Source organism: Arachis ipaensis, chromosome B7, assembly GCF_059453495.1.
Source record: "Arachis ipaensis isolate K30076 ecotype BB chromosome B7, ASM5945349v1, whole genome shotgun sequence".
Lineage (NCBI taxonomy): Eukaryota > Viridiplantae > Streptophyta > Magnoliopsida > Fabales > Fabaceae > Arachis > Arachis ipaensis.
Window position 1 is genome coordinate 141,382,483 of NC_142442.1, and position 20,856 is coordinate 141,403,338.

A 20,856-nucleotide genomic window follows, 5' to 3' on the forward strand; every position below is an offset into this window, starting at 1 on the left:
ATTTAAAATTGAGGCCACTAAAAAAAAAATAAAACTTATTTATTGCTCTACCAATCCAAATTTGGTTTAGGCGGGTACAAATGAAAACCCAAACTTTTGTTTTTCCTAAGCATAGTTTTTTTTTTTTGTCTACGGTATCCCTCAACCCGACAAATCAACGACTAATTCATCGCAGATCTGAGCTCCATTTAAGGATCTGCCGCTGGCCAATGAGTTGCTACATGCACAAGGTAGAATTCGAACCCCCGACACTTGTTTAAACGGACGAGTGAGCTGACTACTCGACCAACCCAAGTTGGTTAAACATAGTATTTATTAAGCATACAAGAGCTTATCTTTATTCTTACATGAAAATTAGAGGATCCATCTTTGTTTATTTGAGAGGATCCAACTTCATACATAATAAAAGAATAAGGTAGAGATAATGCACACTATACCCTATGTTTTGTTTTAGGTGCAAACTCAGGTGCAGTGGACTTCACGTGAAGTTGATAATTGAGAGTCGTTAGATGGTTTGACTAATTTGACTAAATTTTCATCTAACGACTCTCAACTATCAACTTCACGTGAAGTTGACTGCACCTGAATTTCCATCGTTTTAGGTCATGAATGCATACTACACCTTACTCATTTGGTTTTTCTATTTTTTGGGCTTGTACTAGGCCTTATACATAAAGGGCTTGTATTTACCAAGGGCTTGGCCCAACCCATGAATAGCAGCACATGCTGCTGCAATTGAAACAATCATGCACACAAGGCTCAAAGATTGAAGCCCAATCCATGGCATGGTTCCTTTTCTTATATTTCTCTTGACAATGATCATTTGTATTGGGAAATAGACAGCTAGAGGCCAAAACCCAATTGCACCAAGAAGGGCAAGCATGTCATTAAAAAATGGCATTGCCATGGCTAACACACTTGCAACCACCACAAATATGGTCCTCCAAATAAGCCTGAATAAATTGATGCTAAATTGAATTTTGCCAATTCCCACAAAATACTCCTTATTTATGAAGTTTGAGCTTGCCCACCTTTGACTCACCAATAATTCCACTATGTGATAAAATGGTTGGATAAGTACCTGTTCACAAATTTATTTAAAACAAGTGATCATATTATTATTATTATTATTATTATTATTATTATTATTATTATTAATAAAGTCAATCTCAAATATTATGTATAGAGTAAAAATCTAAATTGGTTTTTAAGAAATTTTAAAACATTAAGTTGGTTCTCAAAATATTTGTGAAAGCACATAATTAGCTTACAAGTTTGTGATATTAAAGAGATGTCCCAAATATTTCCATGACAAAATTAACGGACGAGCAACGCTAGAGAAACAATAATTTAAAGTTACCTTATTTAACTTAAATCTACGATTTCATGTATATAACATCGAAAATTACATACTTATTATATCTAATATTATGTTTTTATTTCAAAGATAATTAATGAATGTAAAATAAAATAACTTTGGTATGGATTTTATTGTTTCCAAACATTTCCGTTAACAACCCGAGCCATAACTTTTTTAATGATCAATTTAAAGTTTTACTCATTATGTATATTTGTCAATGGTTTCTAGAATAAAAAAAACACAAAATCTATAATTTAGAATTAGAAAAGATTTTTTTTTTTTCAGTATCAACCTCATATGTTGTTTGATGTCTCATTGACATATTTCTAGTCATTTTTAAATATGAATTTATCAGCATCAAGATATATAATTGTTGAATAAATTACTATTTATACCCATAAAAAATACATATGTTGACAAATGTACCCATATAAGAATAAAACGACAATTATAACCACGAAAGATGGCTTTCGTGTGCCAAGAGTACCCGGACGTTGGTTACACAATTGGTCCGTTAGGGTATTCTTGGCACACGGAAGCTATCTTCCGTGGTACAATTGTCGTTTTATTCTTATATGGATACATTTGCCAGTATTTGTATCTTTCATAGATACAAATAGTAATTTATTCTTTAATTGTTTATTTGAGGTTGAGCATGAAAAGAATGCATATGATTAAAAAGAGCAATCTAATAATGTTATTAATTACCTGATATGCTCCAAGAATGTGGACAATAATGAAGACATTACCCATATAAACAAGCCACACATGTTCATTTCCAGTGGTGTTGAGAATGCTCCCAGGAGTGTCTGCTCCAAAGGCTGCATATCCAGCACCACCAGATAAGAGGAAGATAATGCTCATTGTAATTATTCCAATGCTATTTGCCATCTTCATCACTTTGTTTTCTGCTGGTGTTGACTTTAAACTATCCTGTTATTCACAACCCTATTATTAGATATTATAAAAAAATAAATATACTAACATATATCTTTTGTCCTTAACGTTTGTGATATTTTTTTTTCAAAAATATTTCTAATATTTAGTTGTATTCAATTTTATCTCTAATGTTTTAGATTTGCGTCAAAACTGTCCCAAACGTTAACCCATATAAAATATTAGGGACAAAATTGAAAACTTTCAAGTATAGTTTTGATACAAATCGAAAATGTTAAGGACAAAATTAAATGAATCAAAAACATTATGGACAAAATGGAATGAAATTAAACGTTAGGGTATTTTAAAAAAAATCGCGAACGTTAGGCACAAAAAATATACTTTACCTAAAATAAAAATTAAAGTGGCGTTTAAATTAGGGTAATTTTAAGAAATCATCTTTATACCTAAAAGGACACTTAAGATTCAGGTGTTTTTCTTTTCCTGTCATTCAAATTTGTAATGGCAGTTATAACTGTCGTTTTAACTAAATTTTCTTTTGTAATGATAAATGAAACTTTAATACTTATCTCAAGATTATAAAAAGTATTTAATATAATTATTAGTAGTAAATTAGAAACAGAACACAAACATAGAGTGCTTAACCAAATTCATATACCTGTATGTCTATGGAAATTTGAGCAAAGGAATTAGCGAGTGCAATGTTTCCAAGTGCAACGAGCATATTCCAAATATTTTCTGCTGAACTTTGCCCTGTTTTGCCCATAAATAAAGAAGTACTCTTTCCCTTTCCTGCTCCAATTCACATTTCTCCAACATAAATAATTATGCATAAGATCCATTATAGAAACTAATTTTACAAATAAGACTATGCGAGGGTTATATAAGACTAATTACAATTCATTTTAAGCTAACCAAATTTATTACCAAGATGAGAAATGCTATTTGTACACTAAAATCAGCCACTAAAATCAGCCACTAATGTATTTATATTTATGTATAAATACATATGTGGTTTAATTTATTTTCATAGTGTATTTGTATTCCAGTATATATTTTATATTGGTGGCTGATTTTGGTGTACACGTAGCATAACCCTATGAAGATATTATCATGTATAGTAATTAAACTCAAATCTATTGAATAGGAATTGAATTAAAAAAATATATGAACATATAATGTAATTCAAATAATAAAAAAATACGTAATAATATACAACAATTATTTTTTGGTCCAAGCCAAATGGTTCCCTCTAGTTCTAATAACCTTGATAATTTTTAAATAGTAAAGAAAAATTCTTGCCAATTTAGCTTTAACACAAAATAATCCGATATTGATAGAATTTATTTTTTGGACGGGGATGATTTTTTTTTGTTTTCTATGTTATTCCCCAGTTTAGCAGGTTAAGGACTAATCCATTGCGGATCGGAGTTCCATTTAAAGGTTTGTCGCTGTCCAATAGGTTGTTGGATGTAGAAGGCGGAATTTAAATCCCTTAACGTTTACTTAAGGGGACTAGTTAGCTAAACCTCGGATAAAAGTTAAATAAAGATAGAGAAACAAACCTTGGATAATGACTGTAAGAGAAAGCCCAATGCCAATAAAGGCATATCCAAAAGACATGATTGCTGCTAAGAAGGAGATCCAAGATAGCTTGTGAAAATTAGGAATTTGAGAAAGGAAGATTTCAGCAATTGCAATGCCAATAATAGATGGATTATTTGAAAAATGGCAATCAGCTTCACTCCCATTATGCTTCTTCATGCAATTGTTCTTCACAATTGTCCTGAAATATATATTCAATTACTACTAAAATAATAATTGCGACGGAAACTAGCCTCACAATAATAGTTAGTGCATCAAAGGGTCATAGTTTTATTTTATTTTTAATGAATTATTGCCAAACAAAAAACATACTAACATAGATACATATGGATTAACACAAACAAAAAGCGAAACCAACTAATGTTTTTAACTTTTTTCATTGTTAGTCCTATTTTCTTTAGTATTAGGCTCTATTAGTAAACTCCCAAAATAATAAAAAAGAAGAAGAAGGAAATTAAAGAAGAATGAATTTCCATATCAGATCATAAAAGATTTAAAAATTGATAATCTTAACTATAAAAGCTACAAACTAATTTGATACCCATTAAAGATTATATAAGGTTGACAAATTATCTAAAACATTGATAAAGCTATCCTACAAACTACTTATTTTGGATTGTGTTTTCTAACTAACTCAATATTTGATAGTATCAAATTAATTTACATATTGTGTAATCAAATTGGTACTCAAAGAATTTTAAATTTGACACGTTAGTTTCTTGCAGATCTTTATTCTCTAAAAGTCTTCAAAAATTAATTCTGTCAGACAGATTGGTCCCTCCATTGTTTTGAATAGAAAGTAATGTGTCTTATATTGATTTTTTTACCTAATTTTTGTATAACATTTGTTAGAGACTTATTTGTCCAACACACATATTAAAAATTTGATTGAAAGCGGGTCAATTTATCCGACGAGAATAATTCTCGAGGACTTCTAAAGAATAAAAATTTGTTAGGATCCAGAATGTTTCATCTAAAATTTTTTGGAGACCAATTTAGATATTTACTCTAAAATTATTAATATTCTTTTGTGATCAAAATAGATAGTTTATTCATTTGAAGAACCTAACAAGGCACATAAAAACTTACACCACACTTATAGATGTAGTTATTGTGTAGCCAATTGCAATTCCAACGAGATTGCTATACTGGATCAATCCACAAATCATATGCATTCTTCCTCCTAAAGCAAGAATTAGCCAAAACTAAAATAAATCATAAGATTTCAAATTAAAGGGTAACAATAATACTATCAACTATATATATAATTTGTTGTGGACATAATTGCTACAAATTAATTAAATAGGTACCTAAGTGAGCTTTTACAGCTTCCATGTAAGTGTGATTTCTCTTGCCAGTAACTGGGTGAGGCGATCTATAACAATCTGCTAGAAGATTAGAAGTGAAAAGAGTAACTCCAGCAAAGATCAAGATAGATGCTGTGCCTAAGATCCATCCTAATTGCGCCATCGCCCATGCTAACGATAACACTCCGGCTCCGATCACTGCTGTTATGATGTGTGCACTCGCACTCCATACCGTCCCTGCATCTCATTCAAACTAACTTTGTTACTTCTTTATACATTGACCATCTTCATTTGGTAAAATTACATTGACCTTAATATATTCGAAAATAGAAATGTTTGGTAACCAAAGAAAATCAGCCAAAAACAGCCATAACTTGCCTTATTTAGCATTCATTAATTGTTGCGATAATTAATTAATACTAAATAAGGCAAGTTCTGTCTGTTTTTTTTTTTTGTCTACCTAGCATTACCCATTTGAAAATTTGTCTCAACAAGTTTCACCAAGTCAACAACTCCCCTAGGATTATTGACTTTTAATTTGTTGAGGTTTAGCACAAATCCCCCTCCCCTCCCTTTTCCCCCTTTTTAAATAGATTTGGTAAAATAAATTTGACTCATTTTCAATTTTCTAGCAAGACTAGAAGGTGACAATATCGGTTGTTAATGTTGGGTGTTATTTTTGTATGGTTTAATTACTCTGTTGGTCCCTATAATTTCGCAAAATTTTCAATTAGGTCCATATACTTTTTTTTCTTTTTAATTGGGTCCTTGCACCAGAATTTTTTTTCAATTGAGTTTCTATACTTTTTTTTTTCTTTTTTTTGAGTCCCTGCACCCTTTTTTTTTTTTTAGTTGGGTCCCTATACAATTAAACCAATTACTACCAAGAGGGATCTAATTGAAAAAAAAAATTTATTGCAGGTACCCAATTAAAAGAAAAAAAAAAGTATAAGAATCTAATTGAAAATTTTACGAAATTATAGGAACCAACAGAATAATTAAACCTTTTTTTATTATCGCTCAATCGGCTTAATATTCATGTGATTTTACACACATGCATAGTTTTTTTATAAAATAATTAACATAAATAAATAAATGACAACCTAACTATAACTAACACGTTTTTCATTACAAATTAAAAAAATGTAGAAATTTATTAAAATGAGATGAATATTATTTTCAATAAGTTGAAAGAGGAATTTTGGTGAAAACAAAAGAGTAAATTTTTTTTTAAATTACGGATATATATTGCTTTTTGGAATATTTAGTACCCAAAAATATCTTTCAAATTTGAAAAGATTGCAAAAATGTGTTTGCTTCCACTTTCAAGTGGTTATGCATTGGATTTACTTCATATTCCTTTAAACTATAACACCCCTAAATAATAAACCAAAATAAAAATGCTGAACATGTTTTTTAGTTTATAGACTAAAGTATAATCTGAAAATGATTTAAATACACATAGAGACTTAGTTTGGTAAATTTTTATTTTTTCGAGAATAGCTTATCAAAACTAACTTATAAAAAATAGTTTTTTAAAAGTTATAGCATATTTTTTTAAAATCAAATTAAAAATAGCTTTTAATAAGCACAAATACCAACAATTATGTTTGATAAAATAGTTTTAAAAATTTAAAAATACTATATAGACATAAATGTAAGAATAAATTTAAAATTTTAATAATATATGATATTATATTACACTTTTTAAATTTAATAAACGTAAGTCAACTTTGGAAAACACCTTATCTTTTACAAAATAGAAGAATAAATACATAATTTTTGGAAAACACCTTATCTTTTACAAAATACAAGAATAAATACATAATTTTTTCAATTTATTAAACACAAAATAAAAAATTTGTACGTTTTAAAAACAGAAGTATCTTTTTAAAAAACTTTACCAAACTAAATCAGAGTTTATTATATATGTGATGTATAATTTTTTTAAAAACAATTTAACATATTTAGTATTTACTAATTAATGAGCGCATTAGATATGTGAAAGGAACGTTAAAAATGTTTAATTCTCTTTGTTTGGAGATAAGAAAAGAAAACAAGAGGAAAAAATAAAAAGAAAGAAAATAGAAAGAATAGAAAACAGGATCGAGAGAAAATGAGAAGGAAAAAAACAACTAAGATGTAAAATAACAAATTTATTTTCATTATAAAATGAAGTATAAATATTTTTATTTATTTATTTTTTTATTGTATTTTATAAATATTATAATTTTATAATTTTAATTTAAATTATTTATCTAATAAATATAATGTTTAAATGTGAATCTATATTATAATATATTAAAATTAAATTTATATTAATAATTAATAATAAAAATATAATTAAGGATAGTATTGAAAATATATAAAAGACAATATTTTTTCTCTTGTTTTTGTGCTTTTGATGGAAAGTAAATTTTGAAAATGCTAAAAAAATAACTAATAAATATTATATTTTTTATAATTAAAAAATTTTTATATTTAACAAACGGATTATCATTTGATTCGAATTTTTTTATCAACATTTAAATATATATATTTAGAAGGTATGTAAAAAAATTCTTAGCAAAATTTGATCTCTAATTTTTTTTTTCAAAAAGAGTTGGTCATTCACAATAATTTTTTTAAAAAAAATTAACAAAAAATATCAAATTTTAGTAATAAAAATATTTTATTTTTCTAATAATATTTACAAAAATGCATGCATCAAAATATAATATCTAAAATTTTTTTAGAATATATATTTAATATCTAGTTCCTTTTATCATATTTTTAAATTTTTTAAATTTTATTTATTATTAATATTTTTTAAAGTTATTTTTGTCCAATTTTTAAGTACCATTTTAATAGTTTCCACTGAACTAAATAGTATTTAAAGTAAGACGAGGTTCAAATGAATCATATTCTGATTCCGATTGACTCCATGCATGGTATGATATTCTGACTTCCATTCATGCAAATATATAATAATAGCATCTAATAATGAATGTGAGTTTGTATTCATTCAATACAAATTAATTGAATGTATGTGAGCTCTAAATTATTAAATTTAACAAAGGCAAATTCTACTGTGTCTATGATTTAATGTCTAAATTTTGTCTAATTTTTTTATAATAAATTTTAAATTTTTAAAAATTATTTATTTTTATATTTTTTAAATTAAATATTAATTTTAACTTTTTTTAATAAATAAACATCACATTTTAAGCACCATAGCATTCATCTTTAATAAAATGCATTCTGAATTTCAATCTCCACAACCACTCATTCCAAGGGTCAAAAGAGGACCAAAACAATTAATAGACATTTATTCTGGTTCCTTTATTATTATGATTATCTTTTTTTCTTTTTCTCACTCTAGTGGCCATTTTAACAATATTTTACAACTAAATGAAAAGAAGCTTAAGATGGAATAGATTCAGGAGGACCCAACAAACATAGATTATATATTTATTTAGTTATAGTAAAATCTCAAATTCATCGTCGAAGTAATTTTCGAATTCAAATCAATTTTCGGAAGATTTATACATTATCTGTATTTAAAAACAGTCATTTTCATTTTCATCCAGACATTTTTTTTCTGTAAATAAACATTTATATAGGGGTGTACATTAAAAAAACTAAAATATAATTAACCGATTAAAAAACTATAATCACATTTTAGATAATCAGTTTAACAAAATAATTTTAAAAAAATCAGTTTTTATCCGATTAACCAAAATTAAAACCAAAATTTAAAAAATTTTAATTTTAATCTTTTAAATTAAAAATTCAATTTTAAAAAGTAATTTTTTTAGAAAACCGGTTTTTTTCTAAACCAGTTTTATTTTATTAAAAATTAGTTTTCTATTAAAAAATCAATCATTTTTTTAAATTAAATTTTTTTATAATCAATTAAAAATCAATTTTTAAATTTTATAATAAATTAATAATTAATTTTATTATATAAAATTAATTTAATTAATTAATCAAAATTAAATTTTTAATTAACCAAAAAAATGTTTAATTTTTGAATTAACCAAACTACGTACACTCCTACATTTATATATGTGATGCTATGATACGTTCAGTTCATAAATCATAGCACTCTGAGTATCTGACCCTCAAATGGGGAAGAAAGTTTTAGTAGAAATAATAAATGCACCAGGAAAATACAGAAACATAATATTTGAGAAAAAAAATTCTGCAACGGTTTTTCTTGTTGCAAAATTGATTGCACTTATTTTCTATAATAATACCGACACCAAATTTAACCCGCTAATTAAGTTTTTACATCATATTTAGTATTAAACAACGCACCTTTTCTTTTTTTACCAAAGATAGAAGAATCGAACCCCCAACTTTTTAATTAAGTATGAGAAGACTATGCTTAAACATCGCACCTTCACGTTAAATAAATAAATGAAAAAAGAATGAACTCCAAGTTTGAGTTTTAATGCGTGCAATATCGAAAATTAGGTTGTGTTTGGTTGATTTTTTTTTTTCTTTTCTTTCTAAAAGAAAATTTTTAAAACAAAAACAAAAACATTTATTTCCTGAATAGATTGTTGAAACATGAGAAGAGAATTGCATGCACGAAATTAATTAAGAGAAAATTAAAAAAGAGAAATTAAAGCATACCAGTTCTTCTGGCTTTGCCATCATCGTCCAGAAGAGCATTCGAATTTGAATTTGCACCAACAACCGACTCCACTTCCATCTTTGATTTCTCTCTCTGAATTGAATAAATGCAAAATTAAAATTAATTAATTATTAAAACATCCACAAATTAAAACGAAACTAATTACATTTGATAAAACAAATTAAATAAACTTGTGTACCTTGGTAGATTGAACGACGATGTTATTACCTCAGCTTAGAATAATGAAGTAAGAGGTGAAGCTACGACGGTGATTTCATTCAGCAGCAGTGTTATTAGTATAAAATTAGAGAAGAGAGAGAAAGTAGAGAGAGATTAGATGGTAGCTAAGAATGCAAACGCATTGATGATGTTTGATAAATATATATAAATGTGAATGTGAATGTGAGCATATTGGTAATTAATTGTAAAAAAAAAAAAAAAAAAAGAAACAGAAAAAAAATTTGTAGGAAGCACAAGTAGCTGTGATTTGGTGTCAGCGGTTTTTAACATTTTTACAGCAAATTAAAGTTTTTTAAGTCTGATTATCAAAACAAGAAGTAACCATTTATGGTTTTACACTTTTACTGTTTTAGTTGTTTTTTTTTTTTAAACCTATAGTTAACGGTGAAAATTCAGTTAAAGTCAACTTCACGTGAATAAGTTAATAATTAAGAGCCGTTAAATAATTTGACTAATTTGATTAAATTTTTATTTAACGACTCTCAATTATTAACTTTACGATAAATTGATTGCACCTGAATTTTCATCGTAGTTAACCGTGCTAACCAGCTGAATTCTCAATCAGCTTACGAGTTGCAAGGATTGGAGTAGAGTTGATCCAAATGGTTGTTGATGACAATGTCAGAGATGACTATGGATTGTTTATTATTACTGATTAGTTCTTGATTCTTTTGTTGCTCCACCTTGTTGTGTTGAGCTCCTTTAATTTACTTCAAAAAAAAATGAAAGCTCAACGTAACGTTATTTTTACTATAATAATTATAATTTTATTAAATTTATAATTAAATTTATATATTTTAAAATTTTATAATTAAATTTTTATACCAATTTAAAATTTATAATCACATTTTTATTATTTTAAAAATATTTAATTTAACAAAATATGTTAAGATATATTTGTTAGTCATACGAGATAAATAAAAATATTTTTGTAATATTTACTGTTAAAAATAATTTCGTCGCAAAATTATAATTGGTGTTAAAATTTAATTAAAAATATTAAAATATTTAAAATATTAAAAATATAAAAAATTATACATTTAATAATTTTTATGATAAAATATTTTTTATGATGCTTTTAAAAATATGCTTTAAAACACATATTAGTAAAATTCTAAATATATATTTTAAATTTAAGTATATTAGATGTATATTAAAATTAATTATTAGTATAAAATATATATTAAAATATAAAATATAAATTAAAAATAAACCAAATAATACTATATCTATATATAAATATATGATAGTTAATTAATTAATTTTAGTGTATATATAGTATTTTTATTTTAAAATTTATTAGATTAAAACCAATATTCTTTTTATAGGAACTATCACTAACAAATAACGTGTATTACTTGATTACTTGAAGGAGTGACTTTTATAATTTTCTATTTTTTATACAAGATAATAAACACAAAATTATAGTCTAGTGATGATGCAAACATGAATTTTGATTCGGTGAGCAAACCGACTCAATAAAAGATCTAATAAAAAAATTAGCTGATGTACCTGCTGAAGAGGGGGCGAGAAGTAGCAAGTCCAATTAAAAATAGGAGAGTGAGAAAGGTCTCATATTGGGCCAGTGACTATCAAATGGAGAAGTGAGTGTGGATGTACAATAGAAGTGCGATGGAGAGTTAGTTAGAACACTAGGAGAATATAGTGAGAGGTGAGGAATAGTGGAAAGCAAGAAATGGTTAAGTTTGCTACAAATGGAGTTTATTTTTCCTGAACTCGAAGGCAGGAAATTGTAACGTACCTTTGCATCTCAAAATTAATAAACCATTCTTCTTCTCCTCTTAATCAAATTCTATATTGATTCTTCTTTACTGTTATATTCTTATGCAACATTTTTTATGCTCTTGTTGAGAGGTGTTGCGATGGACAATGGAACTCCCCTCTCCCAATTGGAAGACGTATGCAAGCAAAATCGGTCGAAGATCGCTACGTTGCAGCGGAACCGTATAGAGACGATGTCGCAACTCTCTGGGACTCAGGAATGGATCGGATCGGTTGAGTCCTCCGTAAAAAAACATTGAGAAGATGCTGTGTGAGACTCTGAAGCTAAAGCAAGCAGCTCTAGAGCAAGGGACCAACAATAGTTTTTCTGAGTTCACAGGTGAATCCCAATCGAGCTACTGGTGAAAAGAGTGAAGACGGAGCTGCCTATGTTTGACGGTGAGGGTGTCGAAGAGTGGACATTCCGAGCTCATGAGTACTTCGAGCTATACGCGGTGCCTGAAGCGTGGAGGGTAAGAATGCTTTCATTTCATTTAACCAGAGTTGTCTATACTTGGTATCGTTGGTGTGTGAACAACGCCATTAACCACACATGGGAGAGTTTTTTGGAAGCTTTTTGTACCAGGTTCGGCAAGAGCTTATTCCATGATCCCAAGTCGGCCTTAAATGAGCTTAAACAGACATCAATGATGGCTGCATATCAGCGTAAGTTCGAGGAGCTTTTGAACCAAGTGACATGATTAAGCAAAGAGTGGGTGATCTCGTTGTTTGTGGTCGGTTTATCTGAATCGTTGAAATGCGAATTGATGTTAGCCAAGCCTCGATCATATGTTGATGTTGTTTCGTTGGCTAAACTCCATGAGCAAAAGAACCTCGCCTATTCTGTGAATTTGAGACCACAAGGGTACCGCAAACCTAGAAGTGCACCCATCAACCAGCTCAGTTCCTCAAGATCACCACCCATACGTCCGCCAAGCATTATTCCGTCAGCCATGGGAAGCGGCACCGCAGTGGAGAAAGCAGCCACTCCAATTCACAAGCAGAAATCAAATAAAGAAGAGATAAGGGCCTATGTTATTATTGTGATGAGAGATACTTTATGGGGCACAAGTGCAATTCTACCTTCCTACTACTGGTCAGAGAAACGGAGATGGAGAAATTGACTAGGGAGCGACCGGGGGTAGACGAGAGTAAGGATTTTGATCCCTTTGCAGTGATGCCGGGTCCAGAGGAAGGAGAGGTAGTGGATATTAGCTTCAATGCTATCGTTGGACCTTATCATCTGGAGACCATTTGAATAGCCAAAACTTGTGGCGGCCAGCCTGTTATGGTGTTGATAGACAGTGGGAGCACCCACAATTTCATGAAGGAATCCACTACCAAGAAATTACAACTAACTTTGACCCTGGTGCATCAATTGAATGTATATGTAGGCAATGGGGAGTGCATTGGGTGTGCTTCAAAATGTAGTGACGTACCACTACACATGCAAGGCTATGGATTTCACTTAGAGACATTCATCCTAGACATCAAGGGAGCGGTTATTGTGCTAGGGGCTCAGTGGCTAGTGCAATTGGGAGATGTCACTATGAATTATATGAATTTGACAATGTCATTTAGGTAGCGTTTGTTTTGAGGTATTCAGACAGATATTAGGAAACTGGGACTCAGTATATTTGTTGGTCCAGAGACTGGTACTAAAATTTCAGTCTATGTCTCTAAAATTTCAGTATTTCAGTACCTGCAAAAAGTGGAGACACAGATGATTGAAATTTTTGGGGACGGAGACTGAAACTTTAATAATATTTTATACCTAAAATACCCTCATTTCAATTAATTAATTCTAACTTTACCCTTTGTGCAAATTAAATTAGAGCTTCATTCTTATTTCAATATCTGTCTCCCACTTTACACCAAACATAATACTGAGACTTATTTTAGTCTCTGTCTCTCAGTCTCTGTCACTCAGTCCCAGCCTCTCAGTCTCTGTCTCTCTTCCAAACGCTACCTTAAGGCTGGAGAACTTACAATTAAGCTGTAGGGGGAAAGGTTGTTTCATCTCGGTGCGGTGGGCACCCGAGCTCTTAATAAGATGGTATCCACAGATGTTATCGCATCCTTCTTACACTTACAGATGATTGACCCTGCCGTTGTACTTGCACCAAATCATGCAGAGTAAGATGAGAATGTGAAATTGTTATTGCATGAATTTAAGGAGGTGTTCCAAGAGCCAGAAGACTTACCCCCTCAAAGAGACATTGAGCATCAAATACATCTGCAGCCAGGGGCTAATCTGGTTAACGTGCACCCCTACCGTTACCCTTATTACCAAAAGGAAGAGATTGAGAAATTGGTTAAGAAAATGCTGCAAGCGGGAGTGATCAGAGAGAGCCATAGTGCTTTTTCTAGCCCAGTGTTATTGGTGCGCAAGAAGGACGACAGTTGGCATTTTTGCGTGGATTATCGCGCTCTCAATGCCATCACCATAAAAGATAAGTTCCCTATTCCAACCATTGATGAAATTTTAGATGAGCTTTTATGGTGCTGCTTATTTCTCCAAGATTGACTTACACTTTGGTTATCATCAAATTAGGGTGAGGGAGGAAGATATACACAAGATAGCATTTCGTACGCACTTGGGACACTATGAATTCATGGTCATGCCTTTCAGCCTCACAAACGCCCCCTCTACCTTCTAAGCAACAATGAATAGAGTATTTGGCCCCTATCTCCGGAAGTTCATCGTTGTCTTCTTCGATGACATTTTTGTTTACAGGCGAACAAAAGAGGACCATCTCCACCATCTACAGATAGCCTTGGGTGTCATACTTTAACACCAATTTGTGTCAAGCTCGCTAAGTGCACATTTTGTCAGTCACAGGTGGAGTATCTTAGTCATGTGGTGAATGGGGAAGGAGTTCAAGTTGATGCTTCCAAGATTAAAGCAATTGTGGAGTGGTCCAAACCCTCAACCTTGAAGTATCTTAGAGGTTTCTGGGGCTTACCGGATACTATAGGCGGTTTGTAGCTAAGTATGCACACCTCGCATCCCCCTTTATAGAGTTGTTAAAGAAAAACAGTTTCGCTTGGACAAGGGAGGCTGAAGTTGCTTTTGAAACCTTGAAGGCAACTCTCACTCATAACCCTGTCCTTAACTTGCCAGAATTTTCGTTACCATTCATAGCTGAGACTGATGCTTCTGCTCATGGAATAGGTGCTATTTTATCACAGCAAGGTTACCCGATTGCGTACTTCAGTAAGAAATTAAATAGCAGATTAAAGGTGGCTTTCGTGTATGTGAAGAAGCTCTACGCTATTACTCAAGCTGTGCCCAAGTGGCAGCATTACTTATTGGGGCATCGTTTCTGCATCAAGACAGATTATCAAGGTCTGCGAGAACTAATGAACAGGTGGTGTTGACCCCTTGCCAACAATTTTATCTCACTAAGTTGTTGGGATATGATTTTGAGGTGGTGTATTGTTATGGCAAGACCAACTTAGCCACAGATGCTCTTTCAAGATAGGATGAAGAAGAATTACATAACACTGATGTACAGTTCCAGGCTTTCTCCACAATTCAATCTTCATTGATCCCGACCTTGCTGCATGCTACTGTCGAGGACCGAGAATTCCAGCTACTAATTGCGCAATATAATCAGGGCACCTTACCTGCTGATTTCATATTTCAAGAAGGGCTTTTGATTTATCGTGGGAGGATTTGGGTCCCTTATTTTAAAGGTCTATGGATCCAGTTGCTCCAAGAGTTTCACCTTACTCCTATGGCTGGCCACCAAGGAGAACTCAAGACATTTAAGGCATTGGGCAATGTATTCTTCTGACCGAGAATGCGTCGGGACATTCACAAATTCATTAGGGAGTGCAACACTTGTCAAACAACCAAATACTGTCCATCCAAGATTCAGGGACTTCTTCAACCATTACCAGTACCCAAGAGAGCATGGATGGAGCTCTCCATGGACTTCATTTTTCATCTTCCTAAATCTGCCGGCTACTCAGCCATTATGGTAGTGGTGGACCGCTTTAGTAAGACAGCCCACTTTGAAGCTCTGTGTCCTAGCTTTACTGTTGCATCTGTTGCTAAGGTCTTTATTGCTTCCGTATTCAAGCTACATGGCTTCCCTGCTGTCATTGTCTCGAACCGTGATCCCATTTTTCTCAGCCAATTTCGGCAGAGTATTTTGGAGCATAGCGAGACTAGCCTACATTATAGTACATCTTATAATCTCCAGAGTGATGGTCAAAGTGAAGTCACAAATTGTTCCTTAAAGCAATATTTGTGGGCATTCACCCATTCTCGACCACAGTGTTGGGTTTCCTTCCTTCCTTGGGCTGAGTTTTGCTACAATAGATCCTTTCATTCTGCACTCCAAATGACACCCCATGAAATATTGCACGGGTTTCCAATGAACCTTCTACTGGGTTATATCTCAGGGGCTTTTCCAGTACTAGAAGTGGATCAATTTTTGCGCACTAAAAAAATCCTTAACGATGAATTGTGATTTTATCTGCATCAAGTAAGGTAGAGAATGAAGAAGCAAGCAGATAAAAATCGCAAAGATAAAGAGTTCAAGGAGGGTGATTGGGTTTTATTGAAGCTTAAATCGTACCGACAGATTTCACTTTTTCTCAAGGAACACCCAAAGTTAGGACGGCAGTTCTTCGGCCCTTACCATGTGCAGCGGCGAGTTGGGAAGCTCGCATACCGATTGGAGTTGCTGGAGGAGAGCACTATTCACCCGGTCTTCCACATCTCTATGTTGAAAGAGTATCATGGAGAACCCCCAACGGGAAGCTCGGCTTTAACGGCGATGTACATGACCTTCCAGCCCCTCCCAACTGCGATTATCGATGTCGCATCGTCATGCGAGAGGGAGCGCCAATCGAACAGGTGTTGGTGGATTGGGCAGGGTCACCTCGCGAAGAGACAGCTTGGGTAGACAAGGATGACCTTGAGGATAAAGTCTTTGTCAGACAGGGGATAGTTGATGCGAACATGAACTCTGATTCGAGTGAGCAAACCGACTCAATGAAAGGCCCAACGAAAAAACCAGCAGATGCACCTGCTGAAGAGGGGCGAGAAGCAGCAAGTCCAATTAGAAATAGGAGAGTAAGAAAGGTCCCATATTGGGACAGGGACTATCAAATAGAGAAGTGAGTGTGGGTGCACAATAGAAGTGGGATGGAAAATTAGTTAAAACACCAAGAGAATATAGTGAGAGGAGAGAGATAGTGAGAGACAAGAAATGATTAAATTTATTATGAGTAAAGTTTATTTTTCCTAAACTCGAAAGCACGGAATTGTGACGTACCTTTGCATCTCAGAATCAATAAACCATTCTTCTTCTCCTCTTAATCAAATTTTACATTAATTCTTCTTTTCTGTTTTATTTTTATGCGACAAATGATTAATAATTCATAAGGTGTGTAATAAATGTGGTATAAATTTTTAGTATATAAATTAAATTATATTAAATTAATTTATATCCATAAATATTTTTTCTTTTAAAAATTTTGTCAACTAATATTCATAAATATTTACAAATATTCTTACTACTAAATTCTGTTAGACTCATTTTAGAATTTAACAAAAATGTATGATGTATTATGTAATAAAATTATTAATTAATTTATTTTATAAAAAAATATAAAATTTTAATTTTAATATATTTATTAAATTAAAATATTTAAAATTTTTATTATTAATAACCTTAACATATATCTTCAGTGTACATATTAGCAAAATCCTTATTTTTATACGAATAGAACTCACCGCCCTGAATTCAGCAAAAATTTCTAATGTTTACATATACGGCCATTTTTGATTCTTACAAAACACATATATCACAGTAAATTTCTAAAAATATCTTTTTTTTTTGTTAATTCACGGTATCTCTCAACTCGACAATCTAAAAATTAATCCGTTACGGATCTGATCTCTATTTAAAGATCTGCTGTTGGCCAATGGGTTGCTGTATGCACAAGGCGGGATTTAAACTCCCGACACTTACTTAGTGCTTGTTTAGGTGCTATTGTTTTGATAAAAAAAGATATTTTATTAATGAAAAAATATCTTTTTTTTTTTATTTTTTAGTGTGTTTGACAAATTTTTAGTAGGGGTGAGCACGGGTCGGTTTGGTTCAGGTTTATGGTAAAATTAGAACCGAACCAATCAAAATGTAATTGGTTCGGTTTGGTTTGGATTTGTGTTTTTTGGTATATGTACCCGATCGGATAATTTGGTACCCGATGACTTTGAAATTCATAAAAAAAAAACAAATTTTTATCTTAAAAATTCAACAAGTACAATAAACATGTAACATCAATAGAAATAATCCAAACATGTTAAACACCAAATACATTAAAAACTAAACTCATTAAAATTCAAACATATTAATAATGAATCATTGTCTAATGGAAAAGTCATATATATTTTTTTATTTTTTTATTTAATTAATATATGATCGGGTTTGCGGGTTGGTTCGGATTCCGCACCCCCAAAACTGACACCCGAACCAATCATTAACAAAAATCATCGGTTTGGTTCGGGTTGGACTTGATTACCCGTTGGTTTCAGAACCAATTTAATTGGTTCGATTTGAGTTCGGACGGATAATCGGGTACCCGCTACCCGTGCTCACCCCTAAATTTTAGTAGTAAAAATAAAAGCACTAGAAAAAAAACATCTTTTTTAAGAAGTTACAATTTATATTTTTTTTAAAAGATATTTTTACCTTAAAAAAAAGATATTTTGTAATCATTAATAGACAAAAATATCCTTACTAAAATTTTGAAAAGACATCTTTACCCCTTTTCTTTCATTGATGAATGTACAACATTAATATTCAAATCATGCAATATTTTAAGATAAAATCGTTAATGATTTAATATAAAATATTATCATATATAAAGATAAAAAATATACTAATAAGTAGTATCAAAATATAAAAACATAAAAAATTTAGAATGATTTACAAATAAAAATATAACATATTCGTTTAATTTTTGTGATATATATATATATATATTATTTCTTTTACACACTCAACATCAAGTCATTAGGTTCTTTTCTTTTACCTCTTCTTCTTCTTATTATTATTATTTACTTTCTTTTCATATTGTTTCCGTCTTCAATTTACTTTTTTTTTTATTTCTTTTCCCCTTTCTTCTTCATATTATTATTAATATTTGCTTTCTTTTCGTCTTTTTCCATTTTCATATTACTTTACGTTATTATTATTTACTTTTTTCTATTTTTTTATTATCTTTTTTTCATATTGCTTTCATATTGTTTTCATCTTCATATTAGTTTTTTATTTTTATTTTTTTTATCATTTTGTTATTATTAATTTGTTATCATTTATGTTATTATTATTTGATTTTTGTATCATAATACTTTATTTTTATTTAGTGTTTGATTATATTCACGATTATTATTTACATTAGAATTTGTTTCATTAACGTTATACATTATAAAATTTGATATAATTTATAATTTATATAGTATGGCTTCAAAACTAAATCCAAGAAGAAGTTCTAGTCAAGTGAATATTAAAAACGAGAATGCAATAAATAAAGGAGAAGTAAAAACTGTAAAAATAAAATAGAATGATTGGAATACTAAAATATTTTTGACTATCTGTATGGAAGAGATACGAGATGGTAATATGCCTAATAAACATTTCAGCAAAATTAGATGAAAAAATTTACAAAAAAAAAAAATTAGAGAAAGAACATGATTCTCATATGTGGATAGACAACTAAAAAAAATAGATGAGATGCTCTTAAATCTTATTTTTAATTATGGGCTAAATTAGTTGGAGAAAAGACTTGTCTTGGTTGGGATCATAAGAAAAAAATAGTGTTAGATTCTGAATCATGGTGGACTGAAAAAATTAAGGTATGTTAATTTTGCATTATAAAATAATACATAAGTTAATTTTATCTTTAAAATTTAATTATTAGATATCTTTTATATTTATTCTTTTGCATATTTTAAACAGATTAATCAAGAATTCGCTAAGTTTAAAAATGAAGATCCTAAATCTTTAGATAGGCTTGAAAGTTCAACTATTGTCATTCAAGTTTAAGGGCAGTAATTGAAAGGACCTTTGGAGTATGCAAAACAAGATGGAAGATACTACAAAACATGCCATTAAGAGCCAAATTTAAAATCCAGCGTGATATCATTGTTACATATTTGTTGCGTGAACATCTTATACCCTTTTCCTAGTTGTTTTTATAGTGTTTTTAGTTAGATTTTATTAGGTTTTACTATATTTCAGTGCAAAATTCACCTTTCGCTACTTTGAGTTTTTGTGGTATTTTTATGATTTTAGGTGAATTTCGGGAGAATTTGGCAGAGTCTTGTGCAAAAATAAAGAAAGGATAGCAGATGCTGTCAACCCTGACCTCCTTACATTCTAACAAGCATAACTTGAGCTATAGAGGTCCAATTGATGCGTTCTCAACAGCGTTAGAAAGCCAACTTCCAAAGTTTTCTAACGATATATAATAGTTTATACTTTTTTTCCGGAATCACTACCAAAACTGGCGCTAAACGCCAAGCCGGGCGTTAGCGCCCAAGAAGGACCAGAAACTTCCCCCTCCTGGCGTTAAACGCGTATTTCGGCATTGAACGCCAGCAGGGGGCCAGAATTAGCATCGTTACACTCTCCTTTTGGGTGTTTAACGCTCAGACTGACGCTGAACGCCCCTAGCAGCCCGAATCACTCTTTTTTGGGCCTCTCAAGTGGATTTAGTACTTCTTAACTTATTTTATTTTTTTTTTGTAATTTTTAATTACAAACAATATCTTTTAGGTTTAGAATTCAAGTTTCAAATCAAAAGATTTGATTTGATCTAGATTTGATTTTGTTTTGATTTAGTTTGAATTTGAATTCTAAGTTCAGTCTTAGAGGTTTTTACTATAAATAAGGGACTCCCTTCCTCCCCAGAGGACACACTCGATCTCTCCTCTGGGAGGGGGACTCCTCACTTTCGCATTTTCTTTGTAAAGTTATGAGCTATTAAACTTCCTAGTTAAGGTTAGGAGCTCTGTTTAT

At 30.8% G+C, this 20,856-nt stretch overlaps 1 protein-coding gene across 3 annotated transcripts; it reads right to left on the reverse strand.

Annotated features, from left to right (window-relative positions):
* Positions 1-295: 295 nt before the first annotated feature.
* On the reverse strand, positions 296-10,141 carry LOC107607938 (amino acid permease 1-like). Of its 3 annotated transcripts, XR_015892226.1 has the most exons (9): positions 9,990-10,141; positions 9,790-9,883; positions 5,173-5,406; positions 4,952-5,045; positions 3,823-4,043; positions 2,916-3,049; positions 2,069-2,293; positions 583-1,081; positions 296-476 (listed from the first exon to the last, which is right to left on the reverse strand). XR_015892226.1 is itself a non-coding variant. In XM_088493650.1 (8 exons), exons 2-8 carry the CDS (start codon positions 9,866-9,868, stop codon positions 659-661), a joined length of 1,410 nt encoding a protein of 469 aa, XP_088349776.1. In that variant the 5' UTR covers positions 9,869-9,883; positions 10,019-10,134; the 3' UTR covers positions 541-658. The 3 variants fall into 3 exon arrangements, 2 of the variants coding, with proteins under 2 accessions (XP_088349776.1, XP_088349775.1); XM_088493650.1 differs by lacking the exon at positions 296-476 and having other exon boundaries at positions 541-1,081; positions 10,019-10,134; XM_088493649.1 differs by lacking the exon at positions 296-476 and having other exon boundaries at positions 541-1,081; positions 9,990-10,128.
* Between the last annotated feature and the right edge of the window lie 10,715 nt (positions 10,142-20,856).

Coding starts and splice junctions, on each gene's coding strand:
- LOC107607938 (XM_088493650.1), bottom strand. CDS start 9,868: ATGGAAGTGGAGTCGGTTGTTGGTGCAAATTCAAATTCGAATGCTCTT. Junction 5,407..9,789: donor TGGCAAAGCCAGAAGAACTG/GTATGCTTTAAT, acceptor AATGAGATGCAG/GGACGGTATGGAGTGCGAGT. Junction 5,046..5,172: donor AGCTGTAAAAGCTCACTTAG/GTACCTATTTAA, acceptor TTCTTGCTTTAG/GAGGAAGAATGCATATGATT.